Source organism: Macaca fascicularis, chromosome 19, assembly GCF_037993035.2.
Source record: "Macaca fascicularis isolate 582-1 chromosome 19, T2T-MFA8v1.1".
NCBI lineage: Eukaryota > Metazoa > Chordata > Mammalia > Primates > Cercopithecidae > Macaca > Macaca fascicularis.
In genome coordinates, this window is record NC_088393.1 from 192,936 (window position 1) to 220,487 (window position 27,552).

General features: G+C 45.1%; 1 protein-coding gene and 1 long non-coding RNA gene across 39 annotated transcripts in view; one reads left to right on the plus strand and one right to left on the minus strand.

Annotated features, from left to right (window-relative positions):
* The window catches only part of LOC135968371 (uncharacterized), a 239,494-nt gene that overhangs the window by 121,096 nt on the left and 90,846 nt on the right, over nucleotides 1–27,552 (plus strand). For 13 of the 38 annotated variants that reach the window (XR_012428119.1, XR_012428122.1, XR_012428118.1 and 10 more), the window contains exon 2: nucleotides 11,574–11,699. Coding sequence is in view for 22 of the 38 variants with exons in the window: in XM_074025093.1 (XP_073881194.1) it covers nucleotides 11,574–11,699 (126 nt within the window). In the remaining 16 variants the exon portion in view is untranslated. Of the gene's footprint in view, nucleotides 1–1,825; nucleotides 3,038–7,177; nucleotides 7,257–11,573; nucleotides 11,700–12,961; nucleotides 13,065–16,386; nucleotides 18,174–18,435; nucleotides 21,130–27,552 lie in introns of those variants that run through there. The other 25 variants (XR_012428110.1, XM_074025091.1, XM_074025088.1 and 22 more) reach the window with 9 other exon arrangements.
* On the minus strand, nucleotides 23,104–25,780 carry LOC135968374 (uncharacterized). Its single transcript, XR_010583056.2, has 2 exons — nucleotides 24,086–25,780; nucleotides 23,104–23,671 (listed from the first exon to the last, which is right to left on the minus strand). It is a non-coding gene; the product is annotated as an uncharacterized lncRNA (long non-coding RNA).

A 27,552-nucleotide genomic window follows, 5' to 3' on the forward strand; every position in this document is an offset into this window, starting at 1 on the left:
AATCTGTTGCCCCATTGGCTGAGCCGTCTGAAATCAGTGCAGTAGCAGCTGAAGAGGCCTCTTCCCCTTGGAGGAAGCCGCTGGATTGGCAGGAGGCACCGCGCTTGACTGAGGGAGTGAGGCGCCTTTGCAGGGACCCCACGTGGCCCCTGCAGCTCTCTCCTGCCCCCTGCTGGTTGGCCAAGCAGCCTTGCGACAGTGTGCTCAGTGTGAATGTTCACTGGGGCAGGCCGAGGCTTTTGTTCCAGAAACACTGACTTCAGAAACGGCCGACTGTGTGTGTTGAGCATGGCAAGAAAGACTTACGTGTGTCTTAAACCTCTTGAACAAAGCAAGTTGATGTTTCAAATGCATCTCAAAGGCTAATGACTTTGCTATGGTCAATATTCAGGAGAAAAGAGGGTTTGATGAAACAGAAAGACAGGAGTGGCAAGTGACGTGCTTGTGCCCCGTATGACTAAGCGATGTCCTGGCCGTTCCACACCACGGCCTCTGAGCAGCCAGCCTGCAGATACTGGGTCAATTTAGATATCCCTGATCTCTGCGGAGGTTTGATCAGGTAGCCCAAGAGCAGATAAACACAAACGCTGACTGGAAACCCTGGCACACGGAGACACTGGAAACAGCAAGCTGCTATTAACATCATAGTAAGAGACAGTCGCCTGCTCTCAGGGGTGTCAGTTTCTTTTGCTTCTAGACGTTCATCTGCGTTACAATACAGTTTTGCTCAGTTTATCCCCATTACTCCACTGTCTTCGCCGTTAAAGTCTCAGCCAGCACTTAGCTCTGACACTGCAGGAGTTTCACTGTGCGGCTGACCAGGCCTACCTGGCTTGGCTGTAAAGCAGGTGAGATTTTCCGGAAGGCAGTGACGAGAACCCGAGGCAGGAAAGAGCATTGCTGGTCTACATACGGCAGTGCACCTGCAGCAGAGCATGTACGTGCACGTTCAGGCTAAACAGGTGTAGGAGAGAAGAAAACCACCTACAATTAGTCACTTAAAATGCCACACACCCAACCCTTGAGACCCTAGCACATAGAGTAGTAGTGGTCTTGGAGATGGCAGGTGTGCTGAAGTCTGATTTTCTCACTTAGCTTTTCCAGCAGCGTTTTCCTCATCTCTAAGCTGGGCCTAACAACTGCCACGCGTAGATTTGTGCATGGAACCGTGCGTGTAAAGTGGGGTAGCCCCCAGGACCTAGGAAGGACTCGTGGTCAGTGTCGGTGGTCATGCGTGCTGTACGGGTCCCCCAGGAAGATGATTGCTACAGATAACTCCCTCCGTTCAATGTCACTGAATGTAAAAGGTGGGATATTGGCTTCTGATGTGTCTGGTTTGCTGCAGGCCACGCTGCACCCCGTGGTTCCTGAGCCCTGAGCTGAAGTACATCCTGCTGCATCGCCTGTGTCGCTTTTGCTGTGTCACTTAGAGCTCCTGCCCTGGGAAACTTCCTCGCGCCTGACGAGCACCACAGTTTGCAGCAAGACCTGTCCAAAGCGTGGACTGCGAGAGCCCCGCTGTGGTCCTGTCCTCTCCATGTTGGGAGCGACTTTGTGGGGTTTGTCAGCCCTTCTCTCAGGTGTCCTGTGTCTCATGGATCAGCCGAAGAGCCCCGTCTGGAGGAGCACTCTGCAAAACGCTGCCGGCCACCCAGATCTCCTAGCGCAGAGTGAGGCCACATCTGCAGACTTGACCGCACAGAGTCCCGAGGCATTCGGCAAGAAGGGGAGTGGGATGTGTGTGAGATCCCACTGCGGAAGCCGGCTCTGCTCCGTACTCTGCGTGCGGGGTGCCTGATGTTCAGACCTGCTGTGTCTATCGGGGGCCATGGCGGGGTGGTGGGAGTGGGGGCAGGGAGCAGCGCGGATGGATCCAGGAAAGGACTTAGTTGAATCCCAGCTGCCCACATACCTGTTGCTGGTCTTGGACAAGGTCCCTAGTTTCTCTGGGCTTTCGGTTTGATTGTAAGACTAGGACGCCGCCCCAGTCTGAAGATGTCGGTGTGTGCGGGAATGCCTGGCGCAGTCACCATGGGTTTTCCTTCAGCTTCCTCCGTGCCCCTCCCTGGGTCAATCAGTATCCATGCGTGCCACAAGTAAATTACAGTCCCTCCGAAAAACCAGTTGACCCGAGTTTTATGGTCGAGCATGGTGAGTGTCCTTGCCAGGAAATGCCACTAGATGTCTTGGGCCTGCTCCTCTACCTCCACAGCAATCCCCGGAACAGGCTGGTTCAGGACGTGGGAGGTGGGAGTCGGTGTTGTACCTAGGACAGGCTGAAGTCAAAGGCTCATTTGCTCTGTGAGGGGTGATCAGGATGACACATCAAGTGGAGCCCCATGGCTGACCCTGGAGGTGGACGGTCGGGTCGGATTGGCCGCCCTCCAGCACGTGTTTCGAGTGATGCCTTCCCTGGGTTACGCAGCCCTGATCTGTAGCGCACAACTTCCCAGCTCCAGCCAATCTGGACTTGCCGTCTCCTTCCAAGAAGGTAGGTGCGGCGCAGTTGCCTTTAAGCGGCTCCTTCTGGACACCGCAGGGCGGCAGCAAGCAAGTATGGGCGACTTTTTTCTTACGTTGACCAAAATACGCAGGGCCAGCTTTGCACGATCCCATTCAGCATCACACGTGTGCATCGGCCACTCACCTGTCCATCTGATATAGACAGGCTTGGACAGGTCCAATGAGTGGCCTTTACGGCAAAGAGCCTAAAGGGCTCACAGGAAACCTGGACCCAGCGCAATGGTAACAGCGCAGCAATATCTGTCATTGATCAAGGGGTATTCTGGGCCCGACATGGTGTTAAGTGATCCAGTTCGGTTAGCACTCTTAGAATTAACCCCCTTTTGCCTATCAGGAAATCGAAGACGGAGGACATTAACGCCAGGGAGCAGGGAGTAAGGGGACACACAGAGGGCCTGAGGGGCTGGGCACTCTGAGCCCACGGATCTGCCCACAGGCCCCGGCTGCACGGGCACCACAGCTGCTGCTCTGGAGGGGATGAGGAGCTCTGGGGAAAAAATGGAGCCTGACGTGGGTAAGATTTGGATATTTTCAGAAGAGATTTTCAGCCTGGAATGAGGGTGTAAGTGACTGAATTGGAGTGATGAGCCAGATAGCCCGGCTGCGGGAGCTCCCCTGTGGGGTGAGGGAGGAAGGCCTTGGGGGCGCGTGGCTGAGCAGAGGCGCTGGGTTGCCAGGAGCCGCCGCGGGTTTGGAAAGGGGGAGAAACGCAGCGCCCTGCACTGCAAGGGCACCGAGACGTGGTTGTGGTTCTTCCTGACCGTGACAGGCACAAATGGTGCTGATGGTGGAATGCACGGAGTCTGCCTTCAGAGAACTCCTGCTGTCTTTTAAAACCTGGGCCTCTTATTTAAACTTGGTGGCCTCAAGTGAATGGTCAGAAACAGTTTCTGATGAGGTTGCAGAGATTGTGCATGGCCTCTGATTGTGCACAGCCTGTGATTGTGTATAGTCTCTGATTGTGGCCTCTGATTGTGTGGGTCTCTGTGTGTGGTCTCTGTGCAGCCTCTGATTGTGTGTGGTCTCTGATTGTGCTCAGTCTCGGATTGTGCGCGGTCTCTGATTGTGTGCGGCCTCTGATTGTGGGTTGTGTGAGTTTCCCGGGAGTAAGTAGATGAGCCTCGTGCTGGGGCAGGTGTGCCTTGTGTTGGGCATGTGGATAAAGAAGTTTAACCCATCCCCTCTTTGAGAATGGCAGGGCAGTAACAAAGGCGGTTGATTTATACATGGCCATCCTCGTGAGGTGAGGACCTGAAAGGTTTACTGCTTTCCCGGAAAGCTGCTCTGGGCGTCACCATCACTGATCATGGACAGCAGCTCAGAAGCCCCCTTAAGGTGCATAGAGGGACCGGCGCTGGTCCTGTCTGTGCCCAGGCTGCTGGTCACCCTGACGGCCAGGCGATGGCTGCCTGTGCACGAAACTGGGATCAGAGTGAATTTGGGCAGTGTCGGCTTTGATTTAGGTCAAGACTGATCAGTCTTCCTAAAATACTAGCCATGAAAGCTTTCATAGATTGTAGTTCTTTGGGAGATTTATATGTGGTTTTTAAAGCACAGGGCCCATGGCCAGTGTTGAATTACATTTTGTTCAGTATAACTGACAGGACACTGGACCTGAGTCTCAGGCCTGCCACAGGGTTCAGGGAGCTTCAGAGAGGGAGTTTTCGCAGATGGGATGGGACATGGGCATGGGGCTGGAATGCTCTAACCTTCAATCTTCAGTCATCGGTATCACCTGTGCACACGCATATCGTTTTCAAAGATGGACGAGCTTTTGGGAAATATCTGAAGACTTTTCCAGTTTTGAAAGAAGCCGGGATGACACTGGAAACGTCAGGTGTCTTGGCTGCTGATCAGGTCCATCACCACGCACATGGTCCCTAACCTGGCCCACCTCTGATCATGCACAGCGGGTGACGAGGTCCATAACCTCACACTTCTGTGCACAGCAGGTGACCAGGTCCCTAACCTCAAAAGCTTCTGATTGGGTGCAGCTGGTGACCAGGTCTGCAACTTCGCATGGCTCTGATTGTGTAGAGCTGGTGACCAGGTCACTAACCACCCACACCTCTATTCATACCCAGCGAGTGACCGGGTCCATCACCTCACACCTCTGATTGTGCATAGTGGGTGACCAGGTCTGGAACCTTGCACACCTCTGATCGTGCACAACGGGCGACTAGGTCCATGACCTCACGCCTCTCTGCACAGTTGGTTACCAGGTCCGTAACCTCACACTTCTGATCGTGCACAGCTGGTGGGCGCAGGACCCACTTCAGTGAGGGGCTGACTTCCCAGGTGTGAAGGGGGAATGCTGTGTGGCTCGCTAAGCCCCTCCATGCTTTGGGGGCTCCAGGCTGTGGGCAGCAAGTAGGAGGTTGTCCCAGGAGGATGCTGTGTGTTGGGGATGGGAGGCAGCTGCAGGGTGGAAGTAGGATGATGTTGTAGGGGGCCACTGTGGGGGGGTGGGATGGGAGGCAACTGCAAGTTGGAAGTAGGATGTTGTCCCAGGAGGCTGCTGTGTGTGGGGGAGGGAGGAGGCAACTGCAGGGTGGTGTGGTGGTCCCCGTGCCACTGATTTCAGGTTAAAATAGAATGTGGACCTCTTTTTACCATAGTTTTTAATGACTCCGCTAGTTTGTGTTGCTGTCTCTTGCTATGAAGTCCACAGTCTGATGTCTCTGTGGTCCCCATGTTTCCCTTCTGCTTGTGTTACCCGATCCTGTGGGTCAGCTGTGAGGAAACCACTCTCCACTCCTCATCTGGAGTGGCCTCAAGCTGGGTGTGCTGGTCTCCTTGTGGGCTAAACTGTTCTTCTGTTACTGTTTTCTCTGTTTTTTGACCAAATTTAGCAGACTTGTGTATGATGCAAACACTTTAAAAAATGACTTTTGCCTTTATAAAGAAAACACCTGCATTGCTTTAAAATGAACCTTTCCTGTGTCTCCATCCTTCCTCACAGATTGCTCTGTGTTAGAAACTCGGTGGTGTGTGTGCTTCATGGCCTCATTCCATCAAGCACTGTAACCTCTGATTGCAAAAGTGACTACACTCAAGGCAAAAAACTTTGCAAATGTTGAAAAGAATGAACAAAAACAATATATTGTTCTCTTGTCATCCTGAAATGGCTACTCTTAATATTTTGATGTAGTTCTTTCAATTCTTTTTAAGTAAAGTTGCTTCTAACACAAGCACTTTGATTATATTCATCAAATTATATTCAGGAAATAAGGAGAAAGTAAAAAGAATATCCAGTTTGGGGCAAAAAGGAAGACGACATAGAAAGAGGCTGTAAAACTCCCTGCAACTTGAAAAGCTGGGTTGTGGTGGCTGTGGTTTTGTTTTTACTGTGAGAGACCGCAGGATTCTTCTTGGCACTGAAGGGCGGGCAATAAGATAATACCCTGTGTGTGTGCTGGTGGCTGTATAAACCGAGCCGCATGTCCTCTTTCGAAGCAGAGAAAGCATGAGGTTTGAGGTAGTGGTTTGGTAACTTTTGGAAAGTCTGTTTGTAGGACTGCACTGCAGAGATTAGGTCAGTCTGAATTAGATTCGAATGATCTGTTCAGGCCTTGGGAGCTTTCTACACCGGGTGTACGCCTGTTCTGGATGCGGTGTAGAAGGAACAGGATTGGGAGGGTTTCTTGCTTCCCAGTCATAGAAATGCCTGCAATTATCACTGTTTGTTGTCTCTCGGGAAGCTATTTCAGGAAGGAAGTGTACGTTCCAAGGCTGCTGGTTGGCCTGTCGTCACCCTGGGGGTCTTGGTGTGGGTCACGGGAGCTGTGACTGCTCACGCATGGAGCTCTGTCTGTCTCGCTGCCGTGCCGGTAGACAGCTGGTCACCAACAAAGTGTGTGTCCCAGTGGCCTTTGAGAAGAATTCTCTGCATCATTTTTATACAAGGTCCTTTTTCCTTTCAATGTCAACCTCGTGTCTTCTAGCCAAGCGATATGTTCTTGCAGAAACAGGAAGTGTGGCCCAAGTGAGAAATGAGGGAATTGATCTATAACTGCTATCAGTTTTTATACAGTTGAGCCATTGTAATTTATACATAAACATGTTAAATCTATGGAAGTGAGTCATGGTGCCAGACCCTCACAAATGCCGAATGTCCACGTGGGACCTCTCTTCTGTCGTGTCCACATCACAAGAAGAAAAGTCGCTCAAATGCAGCACGGAGTGGACGTGAATCTCCGAAAACTCCATGAATCAGAGCGACTGCTTTCCCAATTGCCGGTCTCCCCATTTGAGGTTGTGAGATTCCCGTTCTGAAGCTCCTTCAATTTCCCAGCACCCATTTCACTCCTTCGTGGAGATAACAGACTCACACTGTTACCTTGTTCTCAGATTTTCTAATTAGAAAAAGCACATATTTCACAAGAATTGTCCGGCTAACTCACTCCTTAGCCTGGGTAACCCACATACCACTTTTCTCTTTAAAATACTCGCCTTTCAGAACTCTTGGTAAATTATTTAAGAATAGGAAGGTACCATGACTTTGGCCACAAGCAGTATTATGTATAATGTGCAAGTGAGTGCCTTGAGAGCCATGGTTGCTAAAGACAAATTTTCTCAGAAGAGAAAAATGTAAGCGGTTCTTTACGTGATCATTAATTTTGTTTTGCCTAAATAACATCTTGTCTTTGTACAGGGATACAGGACGTTGCTGAGTATTGACGGGGGCGAGTGGGTCCCGCTGCCCCACAGTGTGATCCTGAATATCGACAGGGGTGAGTGGGTCCTGCTGCCCCACTGTGTGTGACAAGCCCTTTGTTTCTGGCCCGGAAATGTCCCGGCTCCGTCAGTGCATTGGGCTGGTGCTGGCTCCCTTTGTTAGTTTGCATGCGAGGCAAAATCTCACGTCTTTCACTCTTGTTGACATACAGATGCCAAAGCTTTGAACAAATTCTTACTAAATCAAACCCAGAAATATGTAAAAGGGATATAAGAATACCATGAACACTTAGAGTTTGTTCTCGTGATCTGTAGTTTTGCATTGTACATTTTGGCTTATCATTCAAAAATCAATGTAGTTCACCATATTAACAAAAAATAAAGCAGAAAACCCATTTATTTTATCCTCTCGGTAGACACTGAAAAACATCTGTTGAAATTTAATAGTCCTTATACGAATTTCCTACCACATCAGGAACAGAAGGGAACTTTCTCCATTTGATAAAGGCCACTCCTGAAAAACCAGAGCTGACCCCCCTCCTCGGTGGTGGCAGCCGGGGGAGCTCAGCCCATAGTCAGGGGTGTCGGGAGCATGGCCATTCTCAGTGGTTCAGGTTCGCATGGTGCGCACTGGGGCCCTCGTCCGTGAAGTGAGTCAGGAGAACTAAAAGGCATAAAGACTTGGAAGCAGGGAGATGCTCGATGTACAGAAGACATAGGGCCTTATTTAGAATATTTTAGGAAATGTACAAACAACCAGAAATGGTGTGAATTTTGCAAGCATGCAAGATGGACACTTCGCAACAGATGTATACAGATGCCCAGTGGCCCGTGAAAGGTGCTCACCAGGGAGTCATTGGGTAAGTACAACTTAAACCCACAAGGTTCCCCTTCACAAGACTGGAGAAGGGAGGACAGTAGCAGCTGCTGGTGAAGATAAGACAGACTGGATCTCAGACTGATGGAGACTTAAAATGGCACAGCCACTTCAGCAAACTGTGGCAGTTTCTTTAAAATATGTACACTTACCATATGGCCCAGCAGGTACGCTGTAGACGTTCACCAAGGAGAGCTGAAAATGTGTGTCCTTGTAAAAGAATGCACATTATCTCCAGAGTAAATTGTCAGAGCCAAGAACTGGAAACAACATAAATCTCTCTCATCTGGAGAAACATGAGCAAATTCTGATATATTCATACATTGTCCTAGTTCCCATCAGGAAAAACGTACAAAATACTGAAACCAAAACAGACAACGGGGATGAGTTCCAGGAGCCTTGAATTGAGCAGAGAGTGAACACCACGCCGTGGAGTCCATGTGACGATGGAGAATCTATGCGAGTCTCGGGCGACGGAAGAGCACCAAGAACACTCCTCGAGAATGAACAGTGACTGTCTCTTGAGGGCTGGGAGGGGACTTGTGGGAACTTTGACGCGAAAGATTTGATTCGGGTAATAAATTTCCATTTATCGTAATGCGCCAAGTGTACTCAAGATCTGAACATTTCACTGTGTATACTTTGTACTCTCTCCCTTCCAAAACAATGAAAAAATAATTACAAATGAGCACTGAACTCGATAGATTTTTCACAGTGGTATTAGATAGCAATTCTGAAAGCATTTCTGTATCTCCAGGCTTAAGCAAATAAGTTTAATAAATCAGTGAATATATTGAGTGTTACAGGACCCAGGTTTCTTTCTTGGTAAGAGGTAGAAATAAGAAAAGGCCAAAGCCTGGAATGGATCACGTGGGATTCGGTTGCAGCAGGAGGTATCAGTATAAGCTGGTGGCTCCCGACAGATGTAGACAGGGATAGAAGTGCCTGTGGATGGGTGTGGGTGCATATGCGTGTACATGCGTGTTGTGTGTTCTACTTGCTGGCAATGCCCAGCAGCACCCGGTGCCCACTCTTAACTTCCAAACACGGTTCTTCACTAGAAGGAGCCCTGGTCTAAGGGCTGGGGAATCCGGTGTCAAATCTGGGACCAGTTGAGCAACAGAACAAACCATTGTAACTATGAATCATCACCCACCAAGCCAGACTCCATGAGTACATATGGACATAGGTAAATGAATGCTGAAAGATAGAATAATTATTTTTCAGTGAATATGGAGGATCTAATGATTTAGAAGGAATGACAGGAAATCAGTGGATGCTAAAACTAGTAGTGAAGAATTGATGGAAAACAGAATATGCACATAGTGTCAGGGTGTCTCCTCCCAAATCTTAATTTCAACGCGAGAAGTAGCATCTTTGCTTTGGAGGCACGTAAGCACCACCTTCACTGAGTTGCCGATGTTAACATTGCCACACAGGACAGACGTCTGCGGTGTCCCTGCTATAAAATGCATACTCTTGAGTCTAGTCCGGAAGTTACCAAAATAAAGGACAAGCTGTAAAATAACTGACCTGTATCCTTTAACATTTCCAATTTCAAGAAACACAAAAGCTGAGAAACTTGGATTCTGGACGGGTAAAAATCACATGACAAATCAATTCATGATCCTGGATTGGATCTTCAAATAGGAGGACAAAGTAAAAAAATTATGGAGACAGTTGACACCATTTGAAAGTGAACTTTGTATATGACAGTTAAATTTCCCGATCTTGAGGAAAATGAATGTGAGAGCATATCCTTGTGTTGAGGAAATACGTTGAAACATTTAGGTATGGAAGGACATAGTATCTGAAATTTATTTTCATTTGACTTAGAAAATTCATGGGGGAGGGGGGAAAGCAGTGATGTAAGATAGGAGCATTTGGGCCTAAGTTGAGCCTGGTAAGTTATGTGGGAATTCGCTACGCTGTTTCTTGCAGATTTTCTGTGTGTTTGAAATTACATCCAAAAAGTTTAAAAGGGAGAATATGCAAAACAAAAAGCGATTTGTGGAAGTGAGTGGACTGTCACTTCATTGATGCCTTCAGTTTTTGGCCATGAGCCAAGTCAGTCACATAGTGGTTTTTGACCTGGGAATTAGAAATAGTGGCCAGATGACCAGGCTCTTTAGTTAGGGAGAGAAGTGTGCACAAAGGCTGACCAAGACCAAGCAGTGTGATGAGCTGCTTGTGGGCGTGATGCTGAGGGTCTGGGTCCTGTCTCAGGTGGCAGCTTGGGGGGTTTAAGCCAGAAAGCCACGTCCGATTCCCTTTCATGGGATTATTCTCGCAGCTTCAGAGAAAACTGCCCCAACCCGTCTTCACTCACGCTGGCCATTTTTGGTGGTGTTTTTATTCTGCTAACACCGTTCTCACTGACAATTTAGGGCCTTTGAGCGGGTTTTTGCCTGTGTCTCAAAGATTCTCATCTTGACAGCCGGTATGTTTCATTCCCGTTGTTCTGATTCTGTGTTAAGAGGGTTCTTCCCTGGCTTCACAGTTTGGAGTTGCCGCTGCATCTGTCTCTGCTTTAATTCTCTAGCCCATGTATCACTTGTCTCGTCCCTTAAGAAGTGGCCTGCGTGAGATGCCATGAGACTGTCTGCCTTATCACCACTGCGTCCCCAGCCCGTAGGGACTTACAGAGAAGGCATTCAGTGAATGTGTGGAATTAATGTAATGGGTTAATAGCCACAAAATGTGTTAATGGTTGTTTTAGTCTCTTTTCACGCTGCTGATAAAGACATGCCCGGGACTGGGAAGAAAAAGATTTAGTTGGCCTTGCAGTTCCGCATAGTGGGGAGGCCTCAGAATCATGGTGGGAAGCGAAAGGCACTTCTTACATGTCAGCAGCAAGAGAAAACGAGGTAGAAGCAAAAGCGGAAACCCCTGATAAACCATGAGATCTCATGAGACTTATTCACTATCACAAGAATAGCACAGGAAAGATGGGCCCCAGTGATTCAATTACCTCTCCCTAGGTCGCTCCCATAACACATGGGAATTCTGGGAGGTACAATTCAAGTTGAAATTTGGGTGGGGACACAGCCATACCTTATCCATAGCCAACACAGTCCTGGCCCATGGCTGGTATTGAGCTGAGCTGCGACTGTGGCTGTGTGAGTTGGGGTGCGAGGCGTGTGCACGCCTCTCAGTGGTACAGTGAAAGGATTTGGAGGCTCACACGTGTGACCTACAAAGAATCTCCAAAGATCAAGGTCCATTCACCCTAAAAAGAAAAATCTCAGCGCAGTTTACAGCCAGTGTTTGCTTGTGGACATGGATTCTGCAGTAATAAAATGAATAATTAAAAGTCTGTGAATAAATTTTAATGTCTTTACTGGAATTGTAAACACTGATTTTCTTTCCTCACCTACCCATCTGTTGGTGAGTTTGAGAAGGTGGATGAACCGTGCTGCGGGGACAGAGAGGAGGGTACAGCTTGGCCACCGGGACCTCAGCTGAGCCCTGAGTGATTGAGCTCTCTCCGTTTCAGACGTCCACACGGAAGCTGTCCAGGCAGCTCTGGCCAAACACAAAGAGTGGAAGATGGCGGTGCCTATGCCTTCCAAACGCAGGTCCCTGGTCGTGCAGACCTCCATGGATGCCTACACCCCTCCAGGTAAGGGACACGCTCCTTGACACTGCCTCCTGAACATGCTGGGCGCCTCAGAATTGACCACTGGCTCAGCATTCGGGTTTTTGCCTTCAAAATCATGGTGCAGAAATGCAGATTTTGTGAACCAGAATTCCAAAAACAGTGTATGAGTTAAACGTGGAAGGAAAAGTAACATTATGTATCTGTATAAATACACGTTTTTAACTTTTCATCAAGACTCGTGCATATGATACATACCAGTAAAATCTCACACAGTTTTATTCATTTAATTCCTTGTATGGAAAAGGGAAGAGTTTGTTGTAGCCCTCTGGGTGGAATTGGACTTTTCTTCTGATTAGGCTGGTGCATGCGTGTTCTCAAATCTTCAGATAAGTGTGCTGTATTGTTGGATTGTTTTAGAACAAGCGAATTGGACAGTTTAAGCAGCTACCCGAATCAGGTCATAAACTTTGCCTGCAAGGTGCCAGCTGGTATTTTAGTTCCTGCAGGCCATAAGGTCTCTTACAACCACTTAACTCTGGCCTCAGCCATGGGTGATAGCAAGTGCCTATGGCTGAGTACCAATAAAACTATATTTACAAGCACAGTGAACCAGATTTGATGCACAGACCTGCCAACCCCTGATCTAAATTACTAAAGGTAATAGCCAATTTGTATTTCTGCTATATAATACTGCTTTTCTTTAATCTTGAATTTTACATAACTACCCAAATTCTCTATTTTCTCTACCCAAATAATTATAAACTACATTTCATGATCTTCACACCCAAGGAAAGCAGAAAGTTTAGTTATCCGGATACTTGTTAAAGACACAGATTGAACCTACGTTATTTGATGTTTAGTTTCTGTGATTTTTATTCCAACATTATTCATGTCATTGTTACAAGCTTGTCTTCTCAAAGGACTTGAATCACCTTACATCCCACTTTGAAGCTACATATCACTTTAAATGACACCGTGTTTTTCCTCCAATACAAGAGAAACTTAAGGTACAATATGAATAGTTGAAAATGTACAACATTTTGGGGAGTATTTTTACTTCTGAAGTTTAGCTTAGACTTGGGAAGCAGTGAGACAGAAGGATGTGCTTCAGATCAGAGCTGAGATCAAGCATATGTCCACATTACAGCAAGCAGCTCCTGAGTTTCACCTTTATGTACCTTTACAAATGAAGGTAGTGGAATTTATAGGACAGAACTTACAGTACATCATTTTGGGTTTTCGTTGCTTTTTGTTTTGAGACAATGTCTTGCTCTCTCACCAAGGTTGGAATTCAGCATCATGATGGCAGCTCTTGGCTCAATGCAGCTGTGACCACCTGGGCTCAAGCGGTCCTCCCACTTCAGCCTCAAGCAGCTGGGACCACAGGTGCTCACCACCACACCCAGCTAAGTTTTAAGTTTTTGTAGAGACAGGGTGTTCCTATGTTGTTCTTGTTTTTCATTTACACATAAAGTGTTCTTCATCTAAAGAGCGCAATGCCAGCAGGCAAGGGAGTGAATGCTGTGCTAGCAAGGTTGTTGGCAAAGGAGCCCTTTCTGCCTACGTGCTCCCTTGGACTCCTCCCTTTCTTTATTTTAATATTAAGTCACAGCACGTGATTAAGGGCTGGGCACAGTAGCTCATGCCTATAACTCCAGCACTTTGGGAGTCCAGTGCAGGTGTATGGCTTGAGCCCAAGGGTTCAAGGCCAGCCTGGAAAACATGGCAAAATGTACAGAAATGCCTTTTGTACATCTTGTCTGCACCAAAAGTACAAAAAATTAGCTGAGCCTGGTGGTGTACACCTGTAGTCCCAGCTACTTGGGAGGCTGAGGTGGGAGAATCACTTGAGCCCGGGAGGCAGAGGTTGCTGTCAGCTGAGATGCCACCACTGCACTCCAGCCGGGGCAACAGAGCAAGACTCCCATCTCAATTAGAAAAATATAACAATAAGGCCGGGCGCGGTGGCTCAAGCCTGTAATCCTAGCACTTCGGGAGGCCGAGACGGGTGGATCACGAGGTCAGGAGATGGAGACCATCCTGGCTAACACGGTAAAACCCCGTCTCTACTAAAAAATACAAAAAACTAGCTGGACAAGGTGGCGGGCGCCTGTAGTTTTAGCTACACAGGAGGCTGAGGCAGGAGAATGGCGTAAACCCGGGAGGCGGAGCTTGCAGTGAGCTGAGATCCGGCCACTGCACTCCAACCCGAGCAACAGAGAGAGACTCCGTCTCAAAAAAAGAAAAGAAAAATAAATAGAGACTCTTTAGAAAGGATTAGGCCAGGCGTGGTGGCTCATGCCTGTAACCTCAGCACTTTGGGAAGCCAAGGCAGGCAGATTGCTTGAGTCCTGGCGTTTGAGACTAGCCTGGGCAACATTCCAAAGCTCATCCCTACAAAAAATACAGAAATCAGCCGGGCATGGTGGTATGTGCCTGTGGTCCCAGCTGCTCAGGAGGCTGGGGTGGGAGAATCACCTGGGCCGGGGGAGGTTGAGGCTGCGGTGAGCCATGATCATGCCACTGCACTCCAGCCTGGGCAACAGAGCTAGACCCTATCTCAAAAAATAATATGCTTAATCCTGTTTCTTTAGTTTATGGTTATAATTTGCAAAAACTTATGGTAAAAAAATTGCATTTGTGTGTGTTCTTTGTGTAACTAACAACATGGACGTAAAAGGATAACCCACTTGAAATATTTTAAACCAAATTTTTGGCACTAACCAGTATGTAAGGCAACGGGCATTTTTCTTCTTTTTATAAGAGAAATGACTTTGAAATGGAAGAAGCAGTGCGGTTATTTGCTTATTTCTCGTATTGAATCCAACCGCTAAGAAATGTTACTGGGTCATGCGTGATGAATAACCTCACTGTACAGATGTCTACAAAATATAAAAGAATATTATTTGAAATGTTATTTTTGTGAAATATTTGGATTTGACTAACATTTTTATATAAACCATAAAGCATCCTTTGTAAATTTCCATCAGGAGTCCTCTTGATATCACATGGGGCAGTTTTGTAAAATCATAAATGTCAATATCATAAAAATTTTTTACTCCCTCCTTATTTTGTGCTTAGCGATAGTTTGCATGTTTATTACCGTACTTACTCGATCAAAATCTTAGCTGCATTTCCTACCTACTTTTCTTAGTTGTTGGTAACAGTGGTAAGATCTTACTGAGTTTCATTGCCCTTCAGAGCATGTTCTTGAAGTTTATCTTCTATGAAATGACGGACAGCTGACCTGGATTATAGTTTCTGGAGAAACACTCATTAGGATTGTTGCAACACTAATATTCTTTGGGTGAAACTTGCCTTTAGTTTTCAAATGTAAAGATATAAGAATCATTTGCCAAAATTTCTAGCCATGATCAGAGAACAGGGACCCAAATCACACATCTGCCGTAAACAACTGTAAAACTGCACAAACCGAATGAGGTGGCTGTTTTTAGTCTGTGACAAGAGCTGTGCCAGCCAGAACCTGAGGGCGAGGGCAGGAGAATGAATGAGACGCACCCACAGTACACTTGCCCTCTGGAGAACACCTGCAGACTGTGGCGCCGAGAGCTCAGGTGTGGGTGGAGCAGGGCCATCCTATCAAGTCCAGAATGCAGAGCTCGGAAGGAGCTCAGGTGTGAGCGGAGCATGGCCACCCTACCACAGCCAGGAGGGGGAGATCCGAGTGGGTGCAGGATTGGAGCTCTCCACAGATCCACACCAGCAGCGAATCAATCCAAGCCTGCCCACGTCACAATGACCCAGCAGTGCCTGTGCTACCTACTAAAACAAGAGCTGGAAAGCTTCAGAGGAAGGTTAGGGATCCTGAGTGTGCTCAACATGTTACCTACAATGTGTAATACTCAGCAAATAATCACTGCATACACAGAGAAACAGGAGGTAGAATCGTGGTCAAGGAAAAGGCAGTAAAAAGTGCACACACATGCAGGATGGTCTCTGTCACTCACCACATGCGGCGGCTGAGCACATGAAGTGCGCCCGGTCTGAAGTGGATTTGCTGCGTGAAAGACATGCCAGTTAATATAAAAAATAGAAAATATTGTATTTGTATTTTTTTTTTTTTTTTTGAGATGGAGTCTCGCTCTGTTGCCCAGGCTAGAGTGCAGTGGCGCGATCTCGGCTCACTGCAATCTCTGCCTCCCGGGTTCATGCCATTCTCCTGCCTCAGCCTCCCAAGTAGCTGCCCGCTGCCACGTCTGGCTAATTTTTTGTATTTTTAGTAGAGACGGGGTTTCACCGTGTTAGCCAGGATGGTCTCGATCTCCTGATCTCGTGATCCACCCGCCTCAGCCTTCCAAAGTGCTGGGATTACAGATGTGAGCCATCTCACCCGGCCTATTTGTATTTCTTATTGAAAGTATAGTATGAGCATTTTGAGTTAAAAATATACTAGTAAAATTAATTGTACCTGTTTATATAATTTATATGAGGCTACAAGGAAGGTTTCAAGTTCTATAACAGGACTCTCATAATTCTGTTGGAAAGTGCCTGTCTAGATCCAGCAGAAGACCGAGTTTTTAAATCTACAATTATAAATATTTAGGGAATCAAATTACAATGTGTCAAAGAACGAAAATATTTTAATTCTTGGGCCAGAGGAAGGGAAGACACTTTTTACTATAATGGAGTTGGGGAATTTCAGGTTCCGTACACGATAATCTTGAGAATTGTCACTCCCTCCTCACAGGTAAAAAGCTGAGCAAACTGAAAAATCAGCTGCTCTTCTTAAACCTGCAAGAGACGTGAGGTCACAGGCAAGCCACTGTCCCCAGATTGGCTGGACAGGTAAAGCGGAGAATTACCATACACTGGAGCACAATGCTCCAAGGAACCCACGCTGGGATTGGAAAACCTGAACTGGAATTGACAAATTGCTGCAGTGAGGTGTGGCCACATCTGAGAGTTAAAACCTCCGGGAGGCCTGTGCATATGGGTCTCATGCTTTTGTGAGTTGTATCATCAGAAGCTCAACCAGGTTCTTGAAGTAAACATCAGAGAAAAATCCCCTCATACTTACTACAGGGGAAAGAGAATAGGAATCATTTTTCAATATGTAGGTGCACTCTTCACTAGGTCTACCTTCCAGAGAAGCTTGTTAACTAGAGACTAACCAGGTGGGATTTTATCAGAGCCTTCTGACCTGGTGGAAAGGGAAATACCCAACTCCAACCTCCAGAACTGAAAAGCAAAAAAGAACAGAGTATCCAAGCACTATGGGACTTCCACAGAGGCATAAAATATGCATAACGGTAATACAAGGGGGAAGAAAGAGGAACAGAAGAACTATTTGTAACAGTAATAGCTGAATTTCCTCAGATTAATGCCAGACACCAAACCATAGATCCAGGAAGCTCAAGAAACACCAAGAAGGATAAATGTAAAAACGACGACGACAAAAACAAAACAAAAATAAACTCTACTTGGGCATAAAATATTCCAACTATGGTGAATCAAAGATTAAAAAGCAAACCGGAGTAATCTCCTTCCCTATGGAAGATCAAAGATAAGAATTATATTCAACTTCCCCTCAAACACCATGAAAGCAAGAAGTGGAGTGAAGTATTTAAACTATTGAGAGGAAAAAAATTCCATTAACCTAGAAGTCTATACTCTGTGAAATTATCTTTCAAAAGTGAAGAAAAAGTAAAGACCTTCTCCGACAAAAATTGCAAAATTTGTTGCCAGTAGACCTGCCTTGCAAAAAATGGTCAAAGTTCTTTAGAGAAAATAGTAGAGGTCAGTAACTCAGCTGTACACAAAGAAAGGAAGGGCACAGTCTGTTTACAGGGCTCACACCTGTCATCCTAACACTCTGGGAGGCCAAGATGGGAGTACAGCTGGAGGCCGCTTAGTTGAGACCAGCCTGGGCAACGTAGTGAGACTCTGTCTCATTAAAAAAAAGCCAAACGTGGTGGCCAACACCTATAGTGCCAGCTACTTTGAGAGGCTGAGATGGGTCACTTCTTGAGCCCAGGATCCCGTTCAAGGCTGTGGTGAGCTATAATGATGCTGCTCCACTCCAGCCTGGGCAACAGAGAAAGACCTTGTCTGTTTAAAAATAAATAAATAGAAAAACAAAAAGCATTAAAGAAGAAATAGTGAAGGTAGAAGAAAATCTTTCATTTTTCTTAATAGATCTAACATAACAGTTCATTCATAATAGTGACAGTAAATATGTCTTATACACACACTTAAATATAAGTGAAATGAACGAGAGCAGTGATACCCAAGGGATGGGACAGAGCAATTAGGAATTAGGATTATTTTGTTATTATAGTGTGCTTGCATTATCAAGAAACCAGTGTAGTGTCGTTTGAAAGTGGACTTGGGTTACTTGTAAATTTATATTGCAAATTCCAAGGCAGCCACTTTAAAAAAAAAAAGGAAAAAAAAAAAAAAAAGAACTGATATGCTAAGAAAGGAAAGAAAATAAATCATAGAAAATGCTCAATTAAGACCACAAGGAAATAAAAAGAGTGAAACACAAAAACAAAGAACAAGGGCAACAAATAGAAAATAGTAACAAATATGGTAGATGTTAATTCAACTGTATATCATTACTTTCAATGTCAGTCCAAATGCACCGAACTATATATTGTCTATAAGAAATCCACTTTAGATATAAAGACCTACATATAGATCAACAGTAAAGGGATAGAAAAAGATATAAATGTTAACACTAATTTTTTGGTGTGCAATGGCCTGATCTCATCTCACTGCAACCTCTGCCTCCCAGGTTCAAGTGATTCTCCCTCAGCCTCCCGAGTAGCTGGGATTACAGGCATTTGTCGTCATGCCCGGGTAATTTTTTTTTTTCTATTTTTGTACAGATGGGATTTCCCCATGTTGGCCAGGCCGGTCTTGAACTCCTGACCTCAGGTGATCATCCCGCCTTGGCCTCCTAAAGTGCTGGGATTACAGGCATGAGCCACCGTACCCGGCCAACACTCATTTTGAAAAATGGAAGTGGTGATATTAATTTCAGACAGAGTTGGCTTTACATCAAGGAAAGTTACCAGAGATGATTATTACGTAATAAAGGGGTCAATTCTCCAAGAAGATGTAACAATCCTGAAATGTATTTTTGCTAACAAAGCATCAGAATGCCAAAGCAAAAACTGATACACTTCAAGGAGAAGTAATTAACCCACTAGTATAGTTGGAGAGGTTAACACCCCTTTATCAGAAATGGACCAATTCAGTAGCCAGAAAATCAGGACAAAATTGAAATCGGCATCCTCAGTCAACTGTATATAACTGACGTTTATAGACTATTTCCTCCAACAACAACAGAATACAGAACATTCACCAAGACATACCATGTTGTGGTCCATAAAACACACCTTAACAAATTTAAAAGAATAGGAATCAAACAAGTGTGTTCTCAACCACAGTAAAGTAGAAATCAATAATAGATGACTGGAAAATATATTAGGATATTAAACAATACACTTATACATACTACATTGTTCAAGGAAGAAATCTGAAGATTTCTTCGAATTTTTGAAGTAAATGAAAATGAAAACTTGTTAAAATTTGTGAGCTGCAATGACAGTAATGTTTATAGGGAAATTTATAGATTTAAATGCATACGTTAAAAAAAACAAGATCTAAAATCAATCAGCTTCCACCTTCGAAAACGAGAAAAACATCATCAAATTAAATTCTAAGCAGGAGACAAATAATGAAAGAGCAGAAATCAATACATTGAAAACAGAATATCAGTAGAGAAAAATCAATGAAACCAAAAGCTGGTTCTTTGAGAGAAAATCTGTAAGCCTCTAACAAGAAAAAGAAATACAGCAGATAAATTACCAATATCAGAAATGAAATAAGGAACATAACTACAGATCCCATGGACATTAAAAGGACAATAAATATTATGAACAACTCTATGGCCACAAATTTGATAACGTGGATGAAATGAACCAATTTCTTTAAAGACAGAATCTGCCAAAATTTGAACAAGAAGAAACGATCTGTATGCACCTGTATCTGTTAAATTGAATCAGTGGTTAATAACCTTTCAAAACAGGAAGTGCCAGGCCCAGGTGGGTTCACTGGTGAATTCTACCAAACATCTAAGAAGAAATTATACCAATTATCTACAATCTCTTTCAGAACATAGAGGCTGAGGAATACTTCTTAACTCATTCTATAGAGCCAGCATCATTTTAATACCAAATACCATTTTAATAACAAAATATTACAAGAAAACTACAGAACATCTCTCATGAACATAGATGCAGTAATCTTCAATAAAATATTAGCAAATTAAATCTAACAAAAATTGTGCACTAAAACCACATGGAATTTCACATATCCAAAGCTGGTTTAACATTGAAAAGCCAATTAACGTAATTCATCACATTAATGGGTCAAAGACTAACAGATGCCTCATCTAAGAAGATATAGAGATGGCAAATCGATGTATGAAATCATGCTTCACATCATGTGTCATAGAGAAATGCAGATGAAAGCAACAGTAAGATATCACTACACCAGAATCCAGAACACTATCAACACCAAAGCCTGTGAAGATGTGGAGCTGTGGGAATTCTCTCTCATTCATTGCGGGTCTTAATGCAAAATAGAACAGCCTTTAGGAAGACAGATTGGTGGTTTCTTACAAAACTAAATATACTCTTACCATATGATAAAGCAATTACACTCCTTGGCATTTGCTCAAAGGAGTTGAAAACTTATGTCTACACAAAAAGCCTGCAAGTAGATATTTAGAGCAGCCTTATTCATAGTTGTCAAAACTTGGAAGCAACCAAAATGCCCCTCAGCAGGTGAATGTATAAGTGAGCTGTGGTACATCCAGACAATGGGATATTATATGAGGCTGAAAATGAATGAGCTATCCATAAAAAGACACGGAGGAAACTTAAAAGGGCATATTGCTAAGTGAAAGAAGCAATCTGAAAAGGTTGTTGTATGATTCCAGCTTTACAACATCGTAGAAAAGGCAAGACTATGGAGACTGTAAAGAAGATCAGTGGTTGCCAGGGGCCGGGGGGAGGCAGGGATGAATAGGCAGAGCAGGAGAATTTTTAGTATCATGTGATCTCTGTATGATACTGTAATGGTGGATACATGTTATACATTTGTCCAGACCCATATATTGTACAACACCAAGAATGAACCCTGATGTGAATGATGGAGTTGGAGTGGTAATGATGTTTTGCTGTAGAAGTATCAGTTGTGACAAATGTACCAGTCTGGTAGGCAATATCGATGACAGGAGATGCTGTGCATATATAGGGTATACATGAGACATCACTATAAAGCTGGAAAATATGACACTGAGATGAAATTGCGCTGATAGGCTTAACAGGTTGGAGAAGGAAGATGAAGTCTGTGGGCTCGAAGGCAGATGAAAAGGAATTAACCAAAGTGAAGCCCAGAGAAACAAAATGAAAGAAAAGCCAACAGAACCTCAAGATCCTGTGATATGTCAATATACTTGTAATACAAGAAGGAAAAGAGAGAGAAGAGCAGGGACCTTTGAAAAAAGGAGTCAGAGTTTTCTCAGATTGATGTCCAACACCTGTGTCCGGCCCCGAGAAGTTCAGTGAATTCCAAGCAGAACAAGTATGACAAGAATCACATCCAAGTTCATGATAGCCAAAGTACTGAAATCCCAAGATTAAGAGGAGATCCTGAAAGGACTCAGAAGAAAAAGACAAGTTACACACCAGAGAAGCATTTGAACAACGCGTGACTTCTGTGAAGATACAGTGGAGACCAGAAGACCATGGAAAGACATTTTTTAAAGCACTAAAAGCAGGAGAAAGGCCTGTCAACTCATATCCAGGGAAAATCTCCTTTATAAACAGGGGTGAAACAACACATTCCCAAATATGAAAGCTGAGAGAATGTGTTATCAGCAGAAATACACTATAAACGTGCTAAAGAATGTACTTGGCTGATTGCAAAGGATATCAGATGAAAGGTTAGCTCTACGAAAAAGAACCCTAGAAATCATAACAGTGCACTCTAAATTTTCTAGAAAATAATATCATAGAATATTTTACTCTATGATTTTATGGTTTTTGGTTTTTTTATGATCTTATAATTTTATGATATAAAATCATACAATGTACACAATTCTCTATGCCTCCTTTACCTGTTTTGAAGTCCTTGCTGTACCATGTACCAGTAGTTTATTCCTTATTATTTATTTATATTCTATTTGATAGATATGACATTCTGTTTATTCATTTACCAGTTGGTTGTTTCCAGTATTAAGCTGCCGTCGACATTTATGTATATATCTTTGTGTATGCATATAATTTCCTTTATCTTAAGTGGATGCCAAGTAGCATGATTGACTCTTATTGTAAGTTTAGGTTTAGCTTTTTAAAAACTGCCAAATTATTTACAAAATAACTGCACCATTTCACACTTCCACCAGCAGCATATGTGCATTCCAGTTTCTCCACATCACCAGCAATAGTTACTGTTATTTTTATTTCTGCCATTCTAAATGATGTGAAATGGTATATCATTGTGTATTTACTTTGCAACAATGAATGATGCTAAGCATTTTTAACGTGCTTATTAGCCTTTAATGTGCTAATTCCTATTCATAGCCATTTGTATATGTTGGCAAAATGTTCAGATTTTTTGCTCAGGTTTTAAATGGGTTGGTTGTCATCTTATGGGTTACAGGTGCCTTATGTAATCTGAATATAAGAGTTTTACAGATGTAACGTGTCTCAGTGAAAGAACAATCTATTATGTAGCAGACAGAACAAAGCCCTTCCCCCAAGATAACCAGGTCCTATTCCTCAGAACTTATGAACCTGTTGTCTGAAGTGGTTAAAAGGGATTTTGCAGCTGATTAATTCGATTAATTTAAGATCTTGAGATGGGACTTTTATCCTGGTTTAAGTAGGTAGACCCACTGTAATCAAGAAGGTCCTTACAAGAGAAAAGAACTGGAGACTGGAGTGATGCACTTTAAAGATGAAGAGGGGCCAGGAGTCAGGGACACATGTGGCCTCTAGAAGTTGGGAAAGGTAAAGAAATGGATTCTCATTTGAAGCCTCCAGAAGGAATGTAGTTCTGCTGACACTTAGATTTTACACTTCTGACTTCTCCATCAATAGGATAATAGATTCGTGTCTTGTTATAAGCCACTAAGATCAAAGTAATTTGTTACATTAGCTATAGGGAGATAATCATCTTTTAAAACTTACTAGTTTTCTATTTTAATGAAGTCTATTTCACTAATTTCTATGGATTGTGTTTTGGGAAGTTTTAGTAGTCTCATGGTCTTACTGTTCTTTCATTTAGGTCTGTGACTCATTTGGAGTTAATTTTTGTGTGTGCAGTAGGGATCTAAGTGGGATTTTTGTTTGTTTTGGTTTGGTTTGGGGGACTTTTTCCCCCACGGTTTTTCTTTTTGGTGTGTGGGTACTCAGTTGCCACAGCAACATTTGTTGAAAAAACAAACTACCTTTCTCTTACTGAATTGTCTTGAGACCTTTGTCAAAAATAAATTAACCATAAATACAAGGCTTTATTTCTCAATTTAATTCTGTTCCTTTGATGTATGTGTCTATTTTTGTGCTAATACCACTGCCTTAAAAACTATGACTTTATGTAAAGTTTTGAAATCAGATAGTGAAGTCTTCCAACATTGTTTCCCTTTTTTAAATTTATTTTGGCTATTGTAGGTCCTTTGAATTTCCAGATAAAATTGAGAATAAGCTTTCCATTTCACACACAGCCTTCTGGGATTTTATTAGGCAGTGCCTTGAATTAATGGATCCATACAGCAGCACTGTGTGCAACAGGAGCTTAGAAAGTACCACTGCATCAATGCGTCCACAGGTGAGGCCGGGGGCAGAAGCCAACCTCAAGCAGTTACGGTCCTCCGTGGGGCTGGCATCCAGGCAGGAAGGCGGCTCAGCGGCTCTCCTCTCACTGTGGAACTTCCTAGGTCCCCACATGAACAGAACCTAAATAACACGCAACGAACAACAGGAACGAGAACACGACCAACAGCTTCTGAGATGAGCAAGCTGGGCTGATCATGAGACACCTGACGGGGACGGTGCCAGAGCCCCTCCCGGTAACCTGTGAGGACAGCGCTGCCAGCATCTCCCTAAAACCAGCCCAAGTCAAGTTAGACTTGAGGCTTTCCAGGAGTGGGTAGATCCCTTCAATCCCACAGTCTGAACCTTCCAGGCCGTGTCTCATGGACCTCATCTCACATATGGGAACCCGGACGCTGCACCATAGACGTGGCCCCAAGCCCTCGTTCCTTCTTCAACACCACACACCAGTACAGTGAACACTTAGGATCTGGACATTCACATAAAATACTGCTTAACTAAAACTTCTGATTTAGAACATGTTTAATTCCTACTCACAGAGCTGAAAGTGTTCTGTCCTAGGAGGCGGTAGCTGTAACTAAGCATGAGAGAAGAAGGGATCAGAGTGGTGCCAAGTATTAAATATTCCTCTAAATCTATTCACCAGGTTGCCATGCTATTGTCACCTGCTTCATTTTCTGTCCTTAAAAGACATAATAGTTACTTTTCAAAATAGACAACCTGTTTTACTGATGCTTAGCTATAAAGTAGCGAGCTACGTATCCAAAAGGGAGATATGGGAAAACAGAAAATGTCCACAAGCGATCGGGGTTGGGGGGCAGTTGCAGCAGCACCTGGCTCTGTTGCGTTGTGAGCCAGCCACGTGGGCTGGACAGCTCACTTAGCCACTGAAATTACATCATCTAAGATTTTGTTTCAGTTACTTTGATAAATTCTCCCTCTTGCTATGAAGAGTAAGGTTTGTTTTTTTTGTTTTTGTTTTTTTTTTTGACTTGGAGTCTCACTGTGTCACCCAGTCCAGAGTACAGTATTACAACCATGGCTCATCGCGGCCTTGACCTTCTGGCTCAAGCAATCCTCCCGCCTCAACCTTCCAAGTAGTTGGGACCCAAAGGCGAGTTTGATTTCTTTGCTAACGAATTCCTAATTCACCTCGCAGTGGGCCTGTCAAGGCCATATGCCCGGACATCCACCTTGCCGACCGTCCATGTGGTCTCTAAGGTGGATGCACTCCGGTTGCCTGGGCTCTGCACGCGATACTGAGTCTCCAAGTCTGCCGCTGTACAAGGGACTGACAGCCCCAAGCGTCTCGACGCGCCACCTTGAGCCGGGCTTTATTCCACAGGGCGACTCTGCTTCCCGTGATGAGATGCAGCACGTGAGCACAGATCAAAGGGTATCAGCAACTAACCCATTCCCCTGGTAGTAAGCAGAGGACCAAGAGTTTAGTTCCTTACTTATTTGCTACGGGCTTGACTCAAAACAGCTTTCTGGAATCCTGGGGACAAACATCTCTAACTGCTGAGGATTCTGGCTTTAGTAACGGAAGAATCACCTAAAGCCCATTTTGTAACTGCTGTTCTCATCAGAATTTGAGGCCAAAGGGAAAAATAAAAGGGGGGCTAAGATCGTGACACCCCAGTTTGCACAAGGCCAACCAGCCTGCTTGAGGGGGTAAAAGGAATAGGATTTTTAAACTGCTGAGTTTTAAAAACATGGCTGTAGGCTGGGCGCACTGGCTCACGTCTATAAGCCCAGCACTTTGGGAGGCCGAGGTGGGAAGATTGCTTGAGGCCAGGAGTTCAAGACTGGCTTGAGTAACACAGCAATACCCTATCTCTTTAAAAAGAAAAAAAAAGGTTATTAAAATAGTAATAAAGGTTAATACAATAAACTACTATGTCAACATGGCACCCCCTGCTGTCAGACGAGGTGCAGTCTCTGTGGCTGTGAGGTCCGGAGAGAAATGTAACCGGCATCATAGGGAAGGTGGACCCCAAAGCCCCACAACATTACTCCTGTACAGTGTGTTAACCAGCATGAAGTCTCCTCCACAATCAGAAGCCTGGTGTAGAGGAACGCTGCCCACTGGACCTGGGTGGACTCCAGATGCCGGTCGACCAGACAGCCCCACCCTGGGACCCTGCCGGCAGCCCCGACTGGACAGAATGGCCTCATGAGTGTCCTTTCCTGCCACAGGCTGCAGACCCTGAGCCAGTCCTGGCTGTGACTGAGGCTGCGCATAAACGTCTGCGCCCAACAGCTCACCTTTGTACATGACACGCCCAGTCCACCTCATTTCAAATGTTACACTTGCCCCAAGGCGAACACGGATGTTACAGGTTAACTCACTGCATGTGTGCTAGACTTTCCCTGTAAGTGTTCAGACATTGCACGAACCGGATGAACAAACCCCACTTTCCCTGTAAACGTTCAGACATTCCTTGAGCCCGATGAACACACACAGCCAACAAACCCCGGAACGTGTAATGCCGCGGCCTCCTCCCCTCCTGAGGGGCGTGTGCTTACAGCTCCCCCAAGACCACATTTCCCAAAGCACAGAGTGTTACTCTGAAAATAAAACCTCCTTTTTCCTTCCTCTGTACATCTCGTGGTCGTGTTAACAACTATTGCTACAAATGCAGAGAAACGGGGTATCATCCGTGCTGGTCACCGAATTCCTAGCACCAAAGCTTCAAGGCCCCCCAGTCTGAAGGAAGCTTCTATCACCCTAAAGCCAACTCTGGAGACGAAGGCCAAGCTGGGGAAACACTGTGTCTCTGCAAATCCACGCCACGGGGCCCTCTGCAGTTGTGTGTAAGGAACTCTTGGTCTGTCCTGGGGTTTGGGGAAATCAGGATGCAAGCAGATACCGTACGCTCTGCCACGGGACCGTGAAGTCTGCGGAACCTCAGAGGAACACGGAGACAAATGGCTGCACGACTCCCACAGGCCGAGCCTCGATGGGCGCCCGTGTCAAGAACACAGACACGCCGGGAGGGGCAGCCGATGCAGGCAACGCCTGCAACTCCAGCAAGCAACAGCGTCTGAGTGTGGGGGTCTCTGGCCAGGCTCCACCACAACTGCCATATTCTGTGACAAAATGTTAAAAATAGGTTTTAACTAGTTATAACTCTAACTTGTTTTACACATAAACAGAACACAGGGTACCAACAGGCTCCAAAATACTTTGCCTAGAACCAAGTCTAGAATGCAGATGGATGCTGCTCCGAGTGTGAGGAGTCCCCTTGTAGTGTCATAAATCCTAGATCTAGGTGACTAAGTGCTCTTCCTAAACCAGACAACACCATGAGGCTCTGAGGGCACCCTCTGTCCCCAGGCCAGTCCATCAGCCCCTGCAGAAGCTTCTAGAGTAAGAGCCTGTGGATTTGTATTGGACGGATGTAAACCAGGCAAAGTCACAGGGGCTCGTCCTGGAAGCCTATCCATTTACCCACTCATGCCATGGAGAGCCCTGCCCCCAACTCCACACACGCAATCACGCTCAACCACAAGAACTGGCTTCTAGGCCCTCAAGCTACTCCCTCTCGACCCCAGACAGACGCTTCTCAAACCATGAGGCCCAGAGTAGTCTTAACAGGTGGTCCCAGCAGAACTGGCCACTGCATGAATTGATATTTTGTGTGTGGGGGGGTGGTGGTTCTTCTGCCACTCAGGCACAGTGCACCATAAGTACAGTGGTGCTATCATGGTTCACTGCAGCCTCCACCTGCCAGGCTTGGGTCATCCTCCAGCCTTAGCTTCCCGAGTAGCTGGGACCACAGGTGTACATCACCTGTCCTATTTAATTTTTTGTAGAGTCAGGGTCTTGCTATGTTGCCCAGGCTGGTCTTGAATTCCTGGGCTCAAAAGTGAACTGCCCAACTCAGCCTCCCAAGGTGTTGGGATGACAGGTGTGAGCCACTATGCCCAGCCTAGAATTGGTTTTTCTTAAACCTGAGTTTGACACATGAACCCCACTTACATAGATATCAGCACACTCT